At 41.2% G+C, this 18,799-nt stretch overlaps 1 protein-coding gene across 1 annotated transcript in view; it reads right to left on the bottom strand.

The window, feature by feature from the left end:
• LOC311128219 (protein kinase C-binding protein NELL1-like) overlaps positions 1-18,799 on the bottom strand; it is a gene marked incomplete at both ends in the record, with an annotated part of 560,800 nt that overhangs the window by 246,254 nt on the left and 295,747 nt on the right. Inside the window, one exon of the mRNA XM_084160253.1 lies at positions 13,946-14,048. Within this exon, the coding sequence (XP_084016379.1) occupies positions 13,946-14,048 (103 nt within the window). The remainder of the gene's footprint in view (positions 1-13,945; positions 14,049-18,799) is intronic.

Consider the following 18,799-nt stretch of genomic DNA (forward strand, 5'->3'; position numbering starts at 1 on the left):
TTGCAAACCAGTATGTGACTTGCAGGTAGGGTTGTACAATTCTGGTATATTTTCCAGGTTTTCCAGAAATCCCAGGAAGATTCCTGGAAACGGGAGGTAATAATCAGGGAATACTTCAACCAGGATTTTTGGAAAGTTTCCAGCATTTTCAACCCTACTTGCAGGCCATCGATGCACTTATTGATGAAACCTGTGACTGATGTGGTGTACTCCTCAATGGCATTGGAAGAATCACATATTCCAGTCTGTGCTAGCAAAACAGTCCTGTAGCTTAACTGTCATCTGATCACTTCTGAACTGAGCGAGTCACTGGAGTTATGGTCAGATTTGCCAAATGGAGGGCGAGGGAGAGCTTTGTACGCGTCTCTGTGTGTGGAGTAAAGGTGGTCTAGAGCTTTTCCCCCCTCTGGTTGCACATTTAACATGCTGTATGCTTTCAGAAAGTGACTTTTTTCTTGACTTTTTCCACATTGTGTTACAGCCTGAATTTAAAATGGATTAAATTGAGATTTTGTGTCACTGGCCAACACACATAATGTCAAAGTGGAATTATGTTTAAACGTTTTTTGGGGGACAAATTAATTAAAAATGAAAGTCAATAAGTATTCGTCACCTTTGTTATGGCATGCCTAAATAATTTCAGTAGTAAGAATGTGCTTAACAAGTCACATAATAAGTTGCATGGACTCACTCTGTGTGCAATAATAACATACAATTATCTGCAAGGTCCCTCAGTTGAGCAGTGAATTTCAAATACAAATTCAACCACAAAGACAAGGGGTGTATTCCAATGTCTGGTAAAAGAAGGGCACCTATTGGTAGATGGGTAAAAATAAAAAAAGCAGACATTGAATATATCCCTTTAAGCATGGTGAAGTTATTAATTACACAATGGATGGTGTATCAATACACCCAGTCACAAAAAAATACAGGCGTTCTTCCTAACTCAGTTGACGGAGAGGAAGGAAACTGATCAGGGATTTCACCATGAGGCCATGTGACTTTAAAACAGTTACTGACTTTAATGGCTGTGATAGGAGAAAACCGAGGATGGATCAACAACATTGTAGTTACTCAACAATACTAACCTAAATGACAGAGTGAAAAGAAGGAAGCCTGCACAGAATAAAAAATATTCCAAAACATGCATCCAGTTTGCAATAAGGCACTAAAGTAAAACTGCAAAAAATGTGGCAAAGAAATTTACTTTATATCCTGAATACAAAGCGTTATGTTTGGGGCAAATCCAACACAACATATCACTGAGTACCACTCTTCATATTTTCAAGCATGGTGGTGGCTGCATCATGTTATGGGCATACTTGTCATCGGCAAGGACTAAGGAGTTTTTTTTGAATCAAAAGAAATGGAATAGAGCAAAGCACAGGCAAAATCCTAGAGGAAAACCTGGTTCAGTCTGCTTTCCAACATACACTGGGAGACAAATTCACCTTTCAGCAGGACAATAACCTAAAACACGAGGCCAAATGTACAGTGCCTAAATTCTTCAAGCTCTGTATATTTAATTGTTGATCATTACTAGACAGCCTATTTCAAGTCATGTCATAGATTTTCAAACCGATTTAAGTCAAAACTGTAGGCCACTCGGGAACATTCAATGTCGTCTTGGTAAGCAACTCCAGTGTAGATTTGGCCTTGTCCTGCTGAAAGGTGAATTCGTCTCCCAGTGTCTGTTGGAAAGCATACTGAACCAGGTTTGCCTCTAGGATTTTGCTTGTGCTTATAGCTGTATTCAGTTTATTTTGATCCAAAAAAACTCACTAGTTCTAGCCGATGAAAAGCATACCCATAACATGATGCAGCCACAACCATGATTAAAAATATGAAGGAGTTTTTTTAGAATTAAAAGAAATGGAATAGAGCAAAGCACAGGTAAAATCCTAGAGGAAAACCTGGTTCAGTCTGCTTTCCAACAGACACTGAGAGACAAATTCACCTTTCAGCAGGACAATAACCTAAAACACGAGGCCAAATATACAGTGCCTTCAGAACTTATTCCACATTTTGTTGTGTTTCAGCCTGAATTCAAAATTGATTAAATGCATATATTTTCTCACCCATCTACACACAATACAAAATAATGACAAAGTGAAAAAAAATTGTTTTACATTTTGTAAATGTACTGAAAACCATATTGAATGAAAACGGCATTAGAAAATCTGTTGGCCAGCAAGTGGGAGGGTTTTCAGCAGTTGAATGAAATTTATTCAGAGCACACAAGGTAGCCACACCTGAAGAGCTCATTATGCAAATGAATATGGTAAGTCTGTGTACCAAATACTGAGAAGTGTGTAGGAAAGGTGTGTGTAGGAAAAGTATAAATTGTGACTAAGAGCTTTGCACACCTGGATTGTACAATATTTGCCCATTATTCTTTTTAAATTCTTCAAGCTCTGTATATTTAATTGTTGATCATTGCTAGACAGCCTATTTCAAGTCATGTCATAGATTTTCAAACCGATTTAAGTCAAAACTGTAGGCCACTCGGGAACATTCAATGTCGTCTTGGTAAGCAACTCCAGTGTAGATTTGGCCTTGTCCTGCTAAAAGGTGAATTCGTCTCCCAGTGTCTGTTGGAAAGCATACTGAACCAGGTTTGCCTCTAGGATTTTGCTTTTGCTTATAGCTGTATTCAGTTTATTTTGATCAAAAAAAACTCACTAGATCTAGCCGATGAAAAGCATACCCTTAACATGATGCAGCCACAACCATGATTAAAAATATGAAGAGTGGTACTCAGTGATGTGTGGTGTTGGATTTGCCACAAACATAATACTTTGTATTCAGGACAAAAAGTAAATTTATTTGCCACGTTTTTTGCAGTATTACTTAAAGCTGCAATACAGTGAGGGAAAAAAGTATTTGATCCCCTGCTGATTTTGTACGTTTGCCCACTGACAAAGAAATTATCAGTCTATCATTTTAATGGTAGGTTTATTTGAACAGTGAGAGACAGAATAACAACAACAAAAAATCCAGAAAGACGCATGTCAAAAATATTATGAATTGATTTGCATTTTTATGAGGGAAATAAGTAGAAAGATTTCGGTCTCCCAGGTGTCTTTTATACAGGTAACGAGCTGAGATTTGGAGCACACTCTTAAAGGGAGTGCTCCAAATCTCAGCTTGTTACCTGTATGAAAGACACCTGTCCACAGAAGCAATCAATCAATCAGATTCCAAACTCTCCACCATAGTCAAGACCAAAGAGCTCTCCAAGGATGTCAGGGACAACATTGTAGACCTACACAAGGCTGGAATGGGCTACAAGAACCAACGCCAAGCAGCTTGGGGAGAAGGTGACAACAGTTGGTGCGATTATTCGCAAATGGAAGAAACACAAAAGAACTGTCAATCTCCCTCGGCCTGGGGCTCCATGCAAGATCTCACCTCGTGGAGTTGCAATGATCATGAGAACGGTGAGGAATCAGCCCAGAACTACACAGGAGGATCTTGTCAATGATCTCAAGGCAGCTGGGACCATAGTCACCAAGAAAACAATTGGTAACACACTACGCCGTGAAGGACTGAAATCCTGCAGCGCCCGCAAGGTACCCTGCTCAAAAAGCACATATACAGGGCCGTCTGAAGTTTGCCAATGAACATCTGAATGATTCAGAGGAGAACTGGGTGAAAGTGTTGTGGTCAGATGTGACCAAAATCGAGCTCTTTGGCATCAACTCAACTCGCTGTGTTTGGAGGAGGAGGAATGCTGCCTATGACCTCAAGAACACCATCCCCACCGTCAAACATGGAGGTGGAAACATTATGCTTTGGGGGTGTTTTTCTGCTAAGGGGACAGGACAACTTCACCACATCAAAGGGACGATGGACGGGGCCATGTACCGTCAAATCTAGGGTGAGAACCTACTTCCCTCAGCCAGGGCATTGAAAATGGGTCGTGGATGGGTATTCCAGCATGACAATGACCCAAAACACACGGCCAAGGCAACAAAGGAGTGGCTCAAGAAGAAGCACATTAAGGTCCTGTAGTGGCCTAGCCAGTCTCCAGACCTTAATCCCATAGAAAATCTGTGGAGGGAGCTGAAGGTTCGAGTTGCCAAACTTCAGCCTCAAAACGTTAATGACTTGGAGAAGATCTGCAAAGAGGAGTGGGACAAAATCCCACCTGAGATGTGTGCATACCTGGTGGCCAACTCCAAGAAACGTCTGAACTCTGTGGTTGCCAAGAAAGGTTTTGCCACCAAGTACTAAGTCATGTTTTGCAGAGGGGTCAAATACTTATTTCCTTCATTAAAATGCAAATCAATTTATAAAAATGTTGACATGCGTTTTTCTGTTTTTTTGTTGTTATTCTGTCTCTCACTGTTCAAATAAACCTTCCATTAAAATTATAGACTGATCATGTCTTTGTCAGTGGGCAAACATACAAAATCAGCAGGGGATCAAATACTTTTTTTCCCTCACTGTATGTAACTTTTTCGGCGACCCGACAAAATTCGCAAAGAAATGTCAGTTATAGATCTGACATTCTCATTGAAAGCAAGTGTAAGAAGAGTCTGTTCTATTTGCGCTATTTCTTTGTTTCCCTTTTTTAAGTTTAGTTTTTGCATCTTTTACCTTCCTTTTTGTACACCAGCTTCAAAAAGCTGAAAATACAATATATTTGGTTATGGAAAATATATTTCACAGCGGTTTAGATGGTACAATGATTCTCTACACTATACTCCTTGGTTAGTCACACTAATTGAAATCAGACAAACTATTAGAAACCTTATTTACATAAGTATTCAGACCCTTTGCTATGAGACTCGAAATTGAGCTCAGGTGCATCCTGTATCCATTGATCATCCTTCAGATGTTTCTACAACTTGATTGCAGTCCACCTATGGTGAATGCAATTGATTGGACATGATTTGGAACGGCACACACCTGTCTATATAAGGTCCCACAGTTGACAGTGCATGTCAGAGCAAAAACCAAGCCATCAGTTCGAAGGAATTGTCCGTAGAGCGCCGAGACAGGATTGTGTCGAGGCACAGATCTGGGGAAGGGTACTAGAACATTTATACAACATTGAAAGTCCCCAAGAACACAGTGGCCTCCATCATTCTTAAATGGAAGAAGTTTGAAATCCCTAAGACTCTTCCTAGAGCTGGCCGCCCGGCAAAACTGAGCAATCACGGGAGAAGGGCCTTGGTCAGGGAGGTGCCCAAGAACCCGATGGTCACTGACAGAGCTCTAGAGTTCCTCTGTGGAAATGGGAGAACCTTCCAGAAGGACAACCATCTCTGCAGCACTCCACCAATCAGGCCTTTATGGTAGAGTGGCCAGACGGAAGCCACTCCTCAGTAAAAGGCACATGACAGCACACTAGGAGTTTGCCAAAAGGCACCTAAAGACTCTCAGACCATGAGAAACAAGAATCTCTGGTCTGATGAAACCAAGATTAACTCTTTGACCTGAATGCCAAGCGTCACATCTGGGGGAAACCTGGCACCATCCCTACAGTGAAGCATGGTGGTGGCAGCATCATGCTGTGGGGATGTTTTTCAGCAGTAGCGACTGGGAGACTAGTCAGGATCGAGGCAAAGATGAACGGAGCAAAGTACAGAGAGTTCCTTGATGAAAACCTCCTCCAGAGCTCTCAGGACCTCAGACTGGGGCAAAGGTTAACCTTCCAACAGGACAACGACCCTAAGCACACAGCCAAGACAACACAGGAGTGGCTTCGAGATAAGTCTCTGAATGTCCTTGAGTGGCCCAGCCAGAGCCTGGACTTAAACCTGATCGAACATCTCTGGAGAGACCTTAAAATAACTGTGCAGCAACACTCCCCATCCAACCTGACAGAGCCTGAGAAGATCTGCAGAGAAGAATGGGAGGAACTCTCCAAATACAGGTGTGCCAAGCTTGTAGCGACATACCCAAGAAGACTAGAGACTGTAATCGCTGCCAAAGGTGATTCAACAAAGTACTGAGTAAAGGGTCTGAATACTTACGTAAATGTAATATTTCAGTGTTTTATTTTGTTTTATAAATTAGCAAATATTTCTAAAACCTATTTTTGCTTTGTCATTATGGGGTATTGTGTGTAGATTGATGAGGGGAAAAAAAACTATTTAATCAGTTTTAGAATAAGGCTGTAACCTAACAAAATGTGGAAAAAGTCAATGATTCTGAATACTTTCCGAAGGCACTGTAAATCGCACTAGGTCAGGATATTTAATCCTCCATATATCCACTAGTTCCAATATATCCATGACATTCGTGATTTCCTTAAGTGCCTGAGGGTGATACTGTAGTTTTTAGTGTGATTTCCTTTACGGTCCATAGAGGTATTTTAAACCATATTATAATCTCCCACTATAATAATAGAGTCTTGTATTGCTTGTAGGGTTTGATAAATATTATAGGTATTTTCAAAGAAGCGTGGATTTTATTGGACCGTATAGGTTAATGAGCCATATCTGTTTATGGTCAAATAACATATTTAAAATCATCCATCTTCCTTGAGGATCTGTTTGGACAATTTGCACATTCGGAACAAAATTACTGTTAATTAATATCATCACCCCTTTAGAATTTTTTGGCCCATGGGAGAAATATATTTCAAGCCCCCCAGTCCTTTTTCCACACAACTTCATCTAAAATTGTTTAATGAGTTTCCTGTTAACAATAGATATTATATTCCTTCTCTTTTAGCCAGGTAAATACTGATCGTCTTTTCTTATTATCTGCTAAGCCATTACAATTATAACTGGCTATACTTATTCCACCATTTACCATAATGAGATACAAGTTTCAAATCTATTTATCATAATAATATATGTTTGTAAACTCACCATTAAAAAGTACCATAGTGATTGAGTGTCTATATAGCTGTACCATGATATTTGCATTGCTACTAAGTAAACCTCCAATTGTTCCCCACTATTACACCCACTAAAACCCCTCCCCATCCCAAGTTGGGTTGTCAACCCAGTGACCGGCCGACCACCCCCATCCCACCGGATCCCAGGGCCCCGAGAGACCGGGACCCATCCTTCGAAAAGAGCACACAGTGCCACCCACAGAACAGAAGCAGATCAACCGCCAAAAGCATTTCCATCGCCCTCACCTCGATTTGCATTATATATAGCTATTAAAAAATAAATCCTGTGTTTCTTAATTTCCATAATTAACAAATAATATTTGTAATAATGTAGGCAGTTTTTGCGAAGGATTGTTACCTCTAACCAGGATTGCCATTACAAAAATTTAATTTTTGGCAAGCAATTATTATTTTAGCAAACAATTATTCTGATTCATCCTATATTGTCCCCTACATACACACGCACACACAAACACTCATACCCACTCAACCCCTTTCCCCACAAACAACCATAAACTCAGATGCTCAACAGTTGTTCCATACCTGAGCCCAACTCAAGAAAGGACTTGATTTACAAATGCATGTACAGTTGCAGCTGTTTGAGAAGGAATGCAAAATTGAGGAAAAGCTGGCAAAATTGGGGAGATTTGATTAACCATTGTCAAGTCCTAGGTGATGGAGATCAGATTCACCCCCTTCCCCTTATACACACATATGCTGGTCCCCCGTTTTGACCATTTTCCCAAACATCTCTGTGCAGTCAGACCTTTGATCATTTTGTGCCACCAGGGTGTGACCGCCTCCCCATGTGTTACTACAGCTAGTGTTGCCAGCACTGGAATCCCCACCGGCTAGGTACAAGGTCGTCAAGGTTCTCATTAGCAGCTTTGACAATTTCCTTGTATAGTATGCTCTCCCATCAGGAGGCTTTGGCTTTGTAGGACCAACCCTGCCAGGCAGGCTCAGAATCTTGAGGGGGTGGTGCTGCTTTAGTAGGTCTCTGATTGTATTCATCTTTCTGATTTGGCTGTGTATAGGCTACTTACAGTAGACATATAATACAGATAAAGACTTCTCCTTAGTACAGTGCCTTGCAAAAGTATTCATCCCCCTTGGCGTTTGTCCTATTTTGTTGCATTACAACCTGTAATTTAAATTGATGTTTATTTTGATTTCATGTAATGGACACAGACAAAATAGTCCAAATTGGTGAAGTGAAATGAAAAAAATAACTTGTTTCAAAAAAGTATAAAAATAAATAAAGGAAAAGTGGTGTGTGCGTATGTATTCACCCCCTTTGCTATGAAGCCCATAAATAAGATATGGTGCAACCAATTACCTTCAGAAATCACATAATTATCGAAGTGTCACATGATCTCAGTACATATACACCTGTTCAGAAAGGCCCCAGAGTCTGCAAAACCACTAAGCAATGGACACCACCAAGCAAGCGGCACCATGAAAACCAAGGAGCTCTCCAAACAGGTCAGGGAAAAAGTTGTGGAGAAGTACAGAAGTAATTATATTATTATTATTAATTATAAGTACAGATCAGGGTTAAGTTATAAAAAAATATCCAACACTTTGAACATTCAACGGAGCACCATTGAATCCATTATTAAAAAATGGAAAGAATATGGCACCACAACAAACCTGCCAAGAGATGGCCGCCCACCAAAACTCACGGACTAGACAAGGAGGGCATTAATCAGAGAGGCAACAAAGAGACCAAAGATAACACTGAAAGAGCTGCAAAGCTCCACAGCGGAGATTGGAGTATCTGTCCATAGGACCACTTTAAGCCATACACTCCACAAAGCTGGGCTTTACGGAAGAGTGGCCAGAAAAAAGCCATTGCTTAAAGAAAAAAATAAGCAAACACGTTTCTGGTCAGATGAGACTCAAATTGAGCTTTGTCGCCATCAAGGAAAATGTCTGGCGCAATCCCAACACCTCTCATCATCCTGAGAACACCATCCCCACAGTGAAGCATGGTGGTGGCAGCATCATGCAGTGGGGATGTTTTTCATCGGCAGGGACTGGGAAACTGATCAGAATTGAAGGAATGATGGATGGTGCTAAATACAGGAAAATTCTTGAGGGAAACCTGTTTCAGTCTTCCAGAGATTTGAGACTGGGACGGAGGTTCACCTTCCAGCAGGACAATGACCCTAAGCATACTGCTAAAGCAACACTCGAGTGGTTTAAGGGGAAACATTTAAATGTCTTGGAATGGCCTAGTCAAAGCCCAGACCTCAATCCAATTGAGAATCTGTGGTATGACTTAAAGATTGCTGTACACCAGCGGAACCCATCCAACTTGAAGTAGCTGGAGCAGTTTTGCCTTGAAGAATGTGCAAAAATCCCAGTGGCTAGATTTGCCAAGCTTATAGAGACATACCCCAAGAGACTTGCAGCTGTAATTGCTGCAAAAGGTGGCTCTTTTTTTTTTTTTGGGGGGGGGGGGGGGGGGGGGGGGGTGAATAGTTATGCACGCTCAAGTTTTCTGTTATTTTGTCATATGTCTTGTTTGTTTCACAATAAAAAATAGTGGTAGGCATATACAGGCATGTTGTTTAAATCAAATGATACAAACCCCCCAAAAATCCATTTTAATTCCAGGTTGTAAGGCAACAAAATAGGAAAAATGCCAAGGGGGTGAATACTTTTGTAAGCCACTGTATATGGGTCGCTCAGGTGGGTGTCTAGGGTATAGGGTTGGGGACCATTTAATCATGATAGGACAATAAATAAATAAACTATTCAATTTATTTTAAAAATGTATATCCCATATCTGCACAAAATTGAAGGCTCTCTCTCACAACCTCTGCTCACAAACACATATGGGCTTTGGGATTTGCAACTGTTATCCCTTTTCACTCACTTAACTCCACACTTTTCCAAAAACAAAAAAACACACCCCACCTTCCATCACAATACATCCGCACATACTGTGCCTTCTATGTCCTCTGTTTGCTGTGTTCCAGTTCCTTATACTTTATTTAGCTAATTATCCTTTCTTCTAATGCTGTCTTATCAATTTATAAAATACTATAAATGGAAAGTCTAACACTAATTATTTTCCAACATTCCCTATTTAGAATGGTATAGTGTAGTTGTAGTTTGTTTCTTTAACAATTGTTTTTTATAACAATCCCTACCATGGCTAGTATTGGGTGTTCCATTATTCGACTCCTCAATGGGAACTTTGTAATATTTAGAATAGCCATGGAGTAGTCTTTGTGTTTCGGAACATTTGGTTATCAATATACAGTTTATCGTCCACGAGAGCTACGTTTCCCTTTTAATCTATTCTCCTTGAAGATTGGGTACAGAACTTTGCGCCGTTCTTTAATTTCCTTTTGGAACTGATCATTCATGCCTATTTTCGTGCCAGCGAGTCTTTTACCCAGCCTTTTAACCATTAGTTTATCTTTAAAGAAAGCAAATTTGGCTATGATTGGGTGCTCATATCTCTGTCCTCTCTGTCAGAAATGGTGTACACGTTCAAGTTGGATTTTGTCGACAGCTTCGCGTGGGATCTGAACCTCTGTATGAAGGAACTCCCCCACCACACCCTCAGGAATTTATCCTTCTTTCTCTTGGATACCAGTAAGTAGAAGATTTTCTCTCATAGATCTAGTCTGTATGTCAAGTAAGGCTTCTCTCAGAAAGGTTATTCTTTTTAAGTTCATTAACGTCCGTTTCAATCTTATTGACTGTCCCATTTAGCTTGTTTCTTTCTTTCTCCATTGTCGCAGCTTTTTCATCCCTCATGACAAACAAGTATGCCCAGTTTGTCATTTATCAATTGTAACAGATCGGTTTCCACCCTTACCATTCCCGGTGGTGAAAAGCTTAAATCGTCTGTGTCCGTCGAGGAGTCGCGTTTTCTTTTGGAGATTGGTTCTCCTTGTTTACTCTCCGTCATGATTGTGTGTTGCTTGTTTTCATAATATTTGTCGATACATTTCTCTAGCCTTATGATTTGTTTTGTGTTGTTATCCAGATTGAAGGTTAATACCCACCAGTATGTGAAGTGCTAATATTTTGCCTAACTTACAGATATTGAATATTACGTTTTTATCTTGAGGCGATCTGCACCGCTGTGTTCAGTCCGCCATCTTGTTCCGATCGATCATCTTTAAGTGCCTTGTTGCAAACTGTATGTTTTGGAATATTTTTTATTCTGTACAAGCTTCCTTCTTTTCACTCTGTAATTTAGGTTAGTATTGTGGAGTAACTACAATGTTGTTGATTCATCCTCAGTTTTCTCATACCACAACCACTAAACTCTGTAACTGTTTTAAAATCATCATTGGCCTCATGGAATCTCTGAGCAGTTTCCTTCCTCTCCAGCAACTGAGTTAGGAAGGACGCCTGTATCTTTGTAGTGACTTGGTGTATTGATACACCATCCAAAGTGTAATTAATAACTTCACCATGCTCAAAGGGATATTCGGCATTCTGCCTTTTTTATTTTTTATACATCTACCAATCTGTGCCCTTCTTTTTGAGTCATTGAAAAACTTCCCTGGTCTTTGTGGTTGAATCTGTGCATGAAATTCACTACTCGATTGAGGGACCTTACAGATAATTGTATGTGTGGGGTACAGAGATGGGGTAGCCATTAAAAAATCATGTTAACCACTATTATTGAACACCAAATGAGTCCATGCAACTTATTATGCGATTTGTTAAGCACATTTTTATTTAGGCTTGCCATAACAAAGGGGTTGAAAACGTATTGAGTCAAGCCATTTCAGCTTTAAATGTTTATTTGACATTATGGGGTATTGTGTGTAGATCAGTGATACACAATCTCAATTTAATATGTGTTTAACTCAGGCTGTAACACAACAAAATGTGGAAAAAGTAAAGGGGTGTGAATACTTTCTGAAGGCACTGGAGTTGCTTACCAAGACGGCATTGACTGTTCCTGAGTGGCCTAGTTACAGTTTTGACTTAAATCGGATTGAAGATTTATGGCAAAACTTGACAATTGCAGTCTAGCAATGATCAACAACCAACTTGACAGAGCTTGAATAATTTTTTTAAGATGAATGTACAAATATTATAAACTCAGCAAAAAAAGAAATGTCCTCTCTCTGTCAACTGCATTTATTTTCAGCAAACTTAACATGTGTAAATATTTGTATGAACATAACAACATTCAACAACGGAGACATAAACTGAACAAGTTCCACAGACATGTGACTAACAGAAATGGAATAATGTGTCCCTGAACAAAGGGGGGGTCAAAATCAAAAGTAACAGTCAGTATCTGGTGTGGCCACCAGCTAAATTAAGTACTGCAGTGCATCTCCTCCGCATGGACTGCACCAGATTTGCCAGTTCTTGCTGTGAGATGTTACCCCACTCTTCCACCAAGGCACCTAAATTTCCCAGACATTTCTGGGGGGAATGGCCCTAGCCCTCACCCGCCGATACAACAGGTCCCAGACGTGGTCAATGGGATTGAGATCCGGGCTCTTCACTGGCCATGGCAGAACACTGACATTCCTGTCTTGCAGGAAATCACACACAGAACGAGCAGTATGGCTGGTGGCATTGTCATGCTGGAGGGTCATGTCAGGATGAGCCTGCAGGAAGGGTACCACATGAGGGAGGAGGATGTCTTCCCTGTAACGCACAGCGTTGAGATTTCCTGCAATGACAACAAGTTCAGTCCGATGATGCTGTGACACACCGCCCCAGACCATGACGGACCCTCCACCTCCAAATCGATCCCGCTCCAGAGTACAGGTCTCGGTGTAACGCTCATTCCTTCGATAAACGCGAATCTGACCATCACACCTGGTGAGACAAAACCGCGACTCGTCAGTGAAGAGCACTTTTTGCCAGTACTGTCTGGTCCAGCGATGGTGGGTTTGTGCCCATAGGTGACGTTGTTGCCGGTGATGTCTGGTGAGAACCTGCCTTACAACAGGCCTACAAGCCCTCAGTCCAGCCTCTCTCAGCCTATTGCGGACAGTCTGAGCACTGATGGAGGGATGGTGCGTTCCTGGTGTAACTCGGGCAGTTGTTGTTGCCATCCTGTATCTGTCCCACAGGTGTGATGTTCGGATGTACCGATCCTGTGCAGATGTTGTTACACGTGGACTGCCACTGCGAGGACAATCAGCTGTCTGTCCTGTCTCCCTGTAGCACTGTCTTAGGCGTCTCACAGTACGGACATAGCTTTTTTTTTGCCCTGGCCACATCTGTAGTCCTCATGCCTCCTTGCAGCATGCCTAAGGCACGTTCACGCAGATGAGCAGGGACCCTGGGCATCTTTCTTTTTGTGTTGAGTCAGTAGAAAGGCCTCTTTGGTGTCCTAAGTTTTCATAACGGTGACCTTAATTGCCTACCGTCTGTAAACTGTTAGTGTCTTAACAACCGTTCCACAGGTGCATGTTCATTAATTGTTTATGGTTCATTGAACGAGCATGGGAAACAATGAAGATCTGTGAAGTTTTTTTGATTTTTCTGAAAAAGGGAAATTTCTTTTTTTGCTGAGTTTACAATCCAGGTGTGCAAAGCTCTTAGAAACTTACCCAGAAAGACTCACATCTGCAATCACTGCCAAAGGTGATTATTACATGTATTGAATACTTATGTAAATGAAATATTTCTGTATTTCATTTTCAATAAATTAGCAAAAAGTTCTAAAAACATATTTTCACTTTGTCATTATGGGTTATTGTGTGTAGATGGGTGAGAAAAAACATACATTTAATCAATTTTGAATTCAGGCTGTAATACAACAAAATGTGGAATAAGTCAAGGGATATGAATACTTTCTGAAGGCACTGTACCTATAACTAAATGTACAAAGGAAGTACCGTACAGGGTACCACCCCAGTGACAAGCGTTTGCACCCCTTTATGAACAAATCTGAACTTTTTTTTCTAAGAGTGAATGCCCAATATGTTTCTTCATTCTACAGTACCTAAAACAATAACTCCACTGGATACACTGTCTCTATTCTCAGACAATACACAGCCTAGCCCTAGACCCATGTGAGCGCCGTTGCTCCAGCACATTTTACTCCTTACTCTGTGGTCGAGGATTGATGACAGTACTCACGTCGGCATTTCTTGCAGCAGGTGCCCTCCACATTCACGGGGAGAGAGTCCTCTGAGCAGTTGGCAGGGGGACAGAATATCCTGTGACACTCCACCACTCCGTTCTGTAGAGACAAGAGATTACCCTAAAACACACAAATAGCATTACAGAGAGCTCTAACATCCCAGTGTGTGTGCGTGTCTGTGGTACTGCCAACAAGATGAGTGCAAAACATACAGACAAAAACATACTGCATTCAAAAATCATGTCCTCACTTATCAGTCCTCACTTATCTGTTATTTGTGCAAATCACATAATCAAACCATCAAACTCAATCATATCAACTGGACTCTGTAATAGACTCATAGAAGGAAGTCATGGTGGTAATCTCTCTCTCTCAATGGAATATACTGGACTGTTTGTAATTAAGCAATAATAATGATAGTGATACTCATATTAACAGCAATTATAACAAATAATAATAAAGAATAGGCAAATATGAATAATCACACTATACTTCTCCCTGACTGTCCCTCAGGTTGTATCAGGAGGCCTCAAATTTGGCTGCTAAAACACAGCATTTTGTTTTTTTCACCAATTATGTATTTAAGTTCATCTTCAACATTTAAGTTTTCTAATTCTTCGTATTGTTGTATAATGTGGGGAAATAGTTTATTTCTTATGTCAAAATATCTATCACAGTTTCACAGAAAATGCAGCTCTGTCTCTATCTCTTCCTGGGGGCAGAATCAGCAGCCATGTTTGCCTGGGACGACTGGTCTCTATGGCCAGGCTGTGCTCACTGAGTCTGTACATAGTTAGTATTTTCCTCAGTTTTCTATCAGTTACAGTTGTCAGATAGTCTACCACTGTGTACTGTCTGTTTAGAGCCATATAGCATTGCAGTTTACTTAGATTTGTTGTGGTTTCTCCAATAGGTAATATATTTTTCATTTTGCTTTGTGAAAATTTGGTTGGATCTGATTTTCTGAGTGCTGTCCTGAGGCTTTGTTTGGTTGGTAGTGGTTAGTGAATTGAGCCTCAGAACCAGCTGGCTGGTCACCTCTTGGCATTTGAGGGCTTTATATGTGGGGTCAATTGTTTTAAAATGATTATAGCGTTTGGTGGCTCTTTTTTGGATATTGACCAGAAGAGGGAATTCTGCTCTGCATGCATTGTTTGTAGTTTTTCTCTGTACTCTGAGGATGCTATTACAGACCCCACACCTCGCTGCCATATAGTGCAATTGGCTATATTATTGATTTGAATATTTTGAACCAGATCCTAATTGATATGTCTAATTCGATAGATATTTTAATGGCATAGAAAGCCCTCCTTGCTTTGTCTTTCAGTTCATTTACAGCCAGGTTGAAGTTCCCTGGAGCCCAGTAAAAATGGATATCGGTTTCCCTGACATCTGGATCTTTTCTGGAATATCATACTTTTTGTCGTTTTGAGATTGACTGTCAGGGCCCAGGTCTGACAGAACTGTTGCAGATTATCTAATTGTTGCTATGAAACATATTTTGTGGGGGACAGCAGCACCAGGCCATCTGCATACAGGAGGCATTTTATATCTGTGTCGTTAAGAGTGAGATAGGGGGATGTTGATTGTTGTAGTGTTTTTGCCAATTCATTAATGTTTTGTTTTGGTTCATCAATTAAGGTGTGAAGAGTATAAATTATCTGATGTTCGATAATTTGGTAGGAACCCAATTTGACTTTTGTTTAGGACATCGAGAAAGTGCAGTAATCCTGTGTTCAGGTTACTGCACAGAATATTTTCCCCAGGTTGCTGCTCTCTCGCTCTCTCTCGCTCTCTCTCACTCTCTCTCGCTCTCTGTCCCACTCTCTCGCTCTCTCTCAATCTCTCCTTCTCTCTCTCCTTCTCTCTCCTTTTCTCTCTCTCTCTCTTGCGCTCACCCTTTCTCTCTATCCATCTCTCTATCTCAATCTCTTTCTCTCTCCACCCCCCTCTCTCTCTTTCTCTCTTTCTCTCTCTCTGTCACTCTCACCCTCCCTCTATATCCCTCTCTCTCAATCTCTCCTTCTTTCTCAACCCCCCTCCCCCCCCCCCCCCCCCCCCCCTCTCTCTCTCTCTCTCTCTCTCTCTCTCTCTCTCTCTCTCTCTCTCTCTCTCTCTCTCTCTCTCTCTCTCTCTCTCTCTCTCTCTCTCTCTCTCTCTCTCTCTCTCTCTCTCTCTCTCTCTCTCTCTCTCTCTCTCTCTCTCTCTCTCTCTCTCTCTCTCTCTCTCTCTCTCTCTCTCTCTCTCTCTCTCTCTCTCTCCATGCACCACTTCATTTCATGACTAATCTAAAATGGCGTCTCCCACGGGGCTTGGTGGATATCAGTTAATGGCATGATATCTGCGGGAGGAAATCGCACTCACAAAACTCCATCCTGGGCCCGACATGCAGCGACGCAGCAAGTTTAATTCACAAGGGTCTGAGATTGTCCTGATTCTACACATTTTCTGAGTTCAACACGCTCATGAGGAGGTAGGAACTCTTATTACTGGAAGTATTATTTGGTTGGGAATGCTTGGTCTTAAGAAGGATGGAGAGAGAGAGAGAGAGAGAAAGAGAGAGAGAGATAGATTGAGAGAATGAACTACAAGACAAAATACAAACACTTCAACCCAAAAAGGCCTGTGGTGTTAATGGTATCCTAAATGAAATTATAAAATATACAGACCACAAATTCAAATTGGCTATACTTAAACTTTAACATTATCATCAACTCTTCCCCAATATTTGGAACTAAGGTCAGATCACCCCAATCCACAAAAGTGGAGACAAATTCGACCACAATAACTACCGTGGGATATGCATCAACAGCTCCTGTCACGTCTCCTCCCGTTGCTCCCCTCTGGTGCTCTGATTCACCGGACTACTGAGCCACTGGTCTGAGCGCACCACCTCGGCAACACCGGAATGGAAACCCAACGCACCCTAATCACCTCCAGCGCACCTGCACCTCATCATCTCATCACCACCCCTATTTAGTGTGATTGTTTAGCTTCGTGTCGTTTACTCTATCTTTGTTATTTCTCTTGCTCATTGTTAAGTAAATCTTGACCTTGTTAATTCCTGCGTCTGCGTCCTGCCTCTTCGTATACTCAGTACGCGTCACAGCTCCCTTAGGAAAATCCTCTGCATTATCATTAACAGCAGACTCCTACATTTCCTTAGTGAAAACAATGTTCTGAGCAAATGTCAAATTGGCTTTTTACCAAATTACTGTACGACAGACCATGTATTCACCCTGCACACCCTTATTGACAAACAAACAAAACAAAACAAAACAAAATGCTTTGTTGATATCAAAAAATGCTTTTGACTGAATTTGGCATGAGGTTCCGCTATTTAAATTGGTGGAAAGCGGTGTTGGAGGGAAAACATGCAACATTATAAAATCCATGTACACAAACAACAAGTGTGCAGTAAACGTTTATTTAAAAACACACAGATTTCTTTCCTCAGGGCCGGGGGGTGAGACATGGATGCAGCTTGAGCCCCACCCTCGTCAGCATTTATATCAATGCATTGGCGAGGGCACTAGAACAGTCTGCAGCACCCGGCCTCACCTTACTAGACTCTGAAGTTAAATGTTTATTGTTTGCAGATGATCTGGTGCTTCTGTCCCCAACTAAGTAGGGCCTACAGCAGCACCTAGATCTTCTGCACGGATTCTGTCAGACTTGGGCCCAGACAGTAAATCTCAGTAAGACAAAAATAATGGTGTTCCAAAAAAGGTCCAGTTGCCAGGACCATAAATACAAATTCCACCTAAACACTGTTGCCCTAGAGCACACGAAAACGATACATACCTCAGCCTAAACATCAGCACCACAGGTAACTTCCACAAAGCTTTGAATGATCTGAGAGACAATGCAAGAAGGGCCTTCTACGCCACGAAAAGGAATATACAATTTGAGCCTTTTACACCATGAAAAGGAACATAACATTTGACATCCCAATTAGGATCTGGCTTAAAATATTTGAATCAGTTATAGAACCCATTGCCCTTTATAGGTGTGAGGTCTGGTGTCCACTCACCAACCAATAATTCACAAAATGGGACAAACACCAAATTGCATGCAGAGTTCTGCAAAAGCATCCTCTGTGTACAACATAATACACCAAATAATGCATGCAGAGCAGAATTAGGACAATTTCCGCTAATGATCAAAATCCAGAAAAGAGCGATTAAATTCTACAACCAACTAAAAATAAGTGATTCTCAAACCTTCCATAACAAAGCCCTCACCTACAGAGAGATCAACCTGGAGAAGAGTCCCCTCTGCCAGCTGGAACGGGGACTCTGCTCACAAACACAAACAGACCCCACAGAGCCCCAGGACAGCAACACAATTAGACCCAACCAAATCATGAGAAAACAAAAAGATAATTACTTGGCATATTGGAAAGCATCCACAAAAAAGCAGAGCTAACTGGAATGTTATTTGGCCCTAAACAGAGAGTACATATTATCAAAATACCTGACCACTGTGACTGACCCAAAATTAAGGAAAGCTTTGACTAGTGTATGTACAGACTCAGTGAGCATGCTATCGAGAGAGGCCGCCATCAGCATACCTGGCTCTCAAGAGAAGACAGGCTATGTGCCCATTGCCCACATAATGAGATGGAAACTCAGCTGCACTGCCTAATCTCCTGCCAACTGTATGACCATATCAGAGACACATATTTCCCTCATATTACAAAGACCATTAACGAATTTGAAAACAAATCCAATCTTGATAAACTCCCATATCTATTAGGTGAAATACCACAGTGTGCCACCACAGCAGAATGATATGTGAACTGTTGCTACAAGAAATGGGCAACCAGTGGAGCACAAACACCATTGTAA

The sequence above is a fragment of the Coregonus lavaretus genome (assembly GCF_964263955.1).
Source record: "Coregonus lavaretus genome assembly, chromosome: 4".
Taxonomy (NCBI): domain Eukaryota; kingdom Metazoa; phylum Chordata; class Actinopteri; order Salmoniformes; family Salmonidae; genus Coregonus; species Coregonus lavaretus.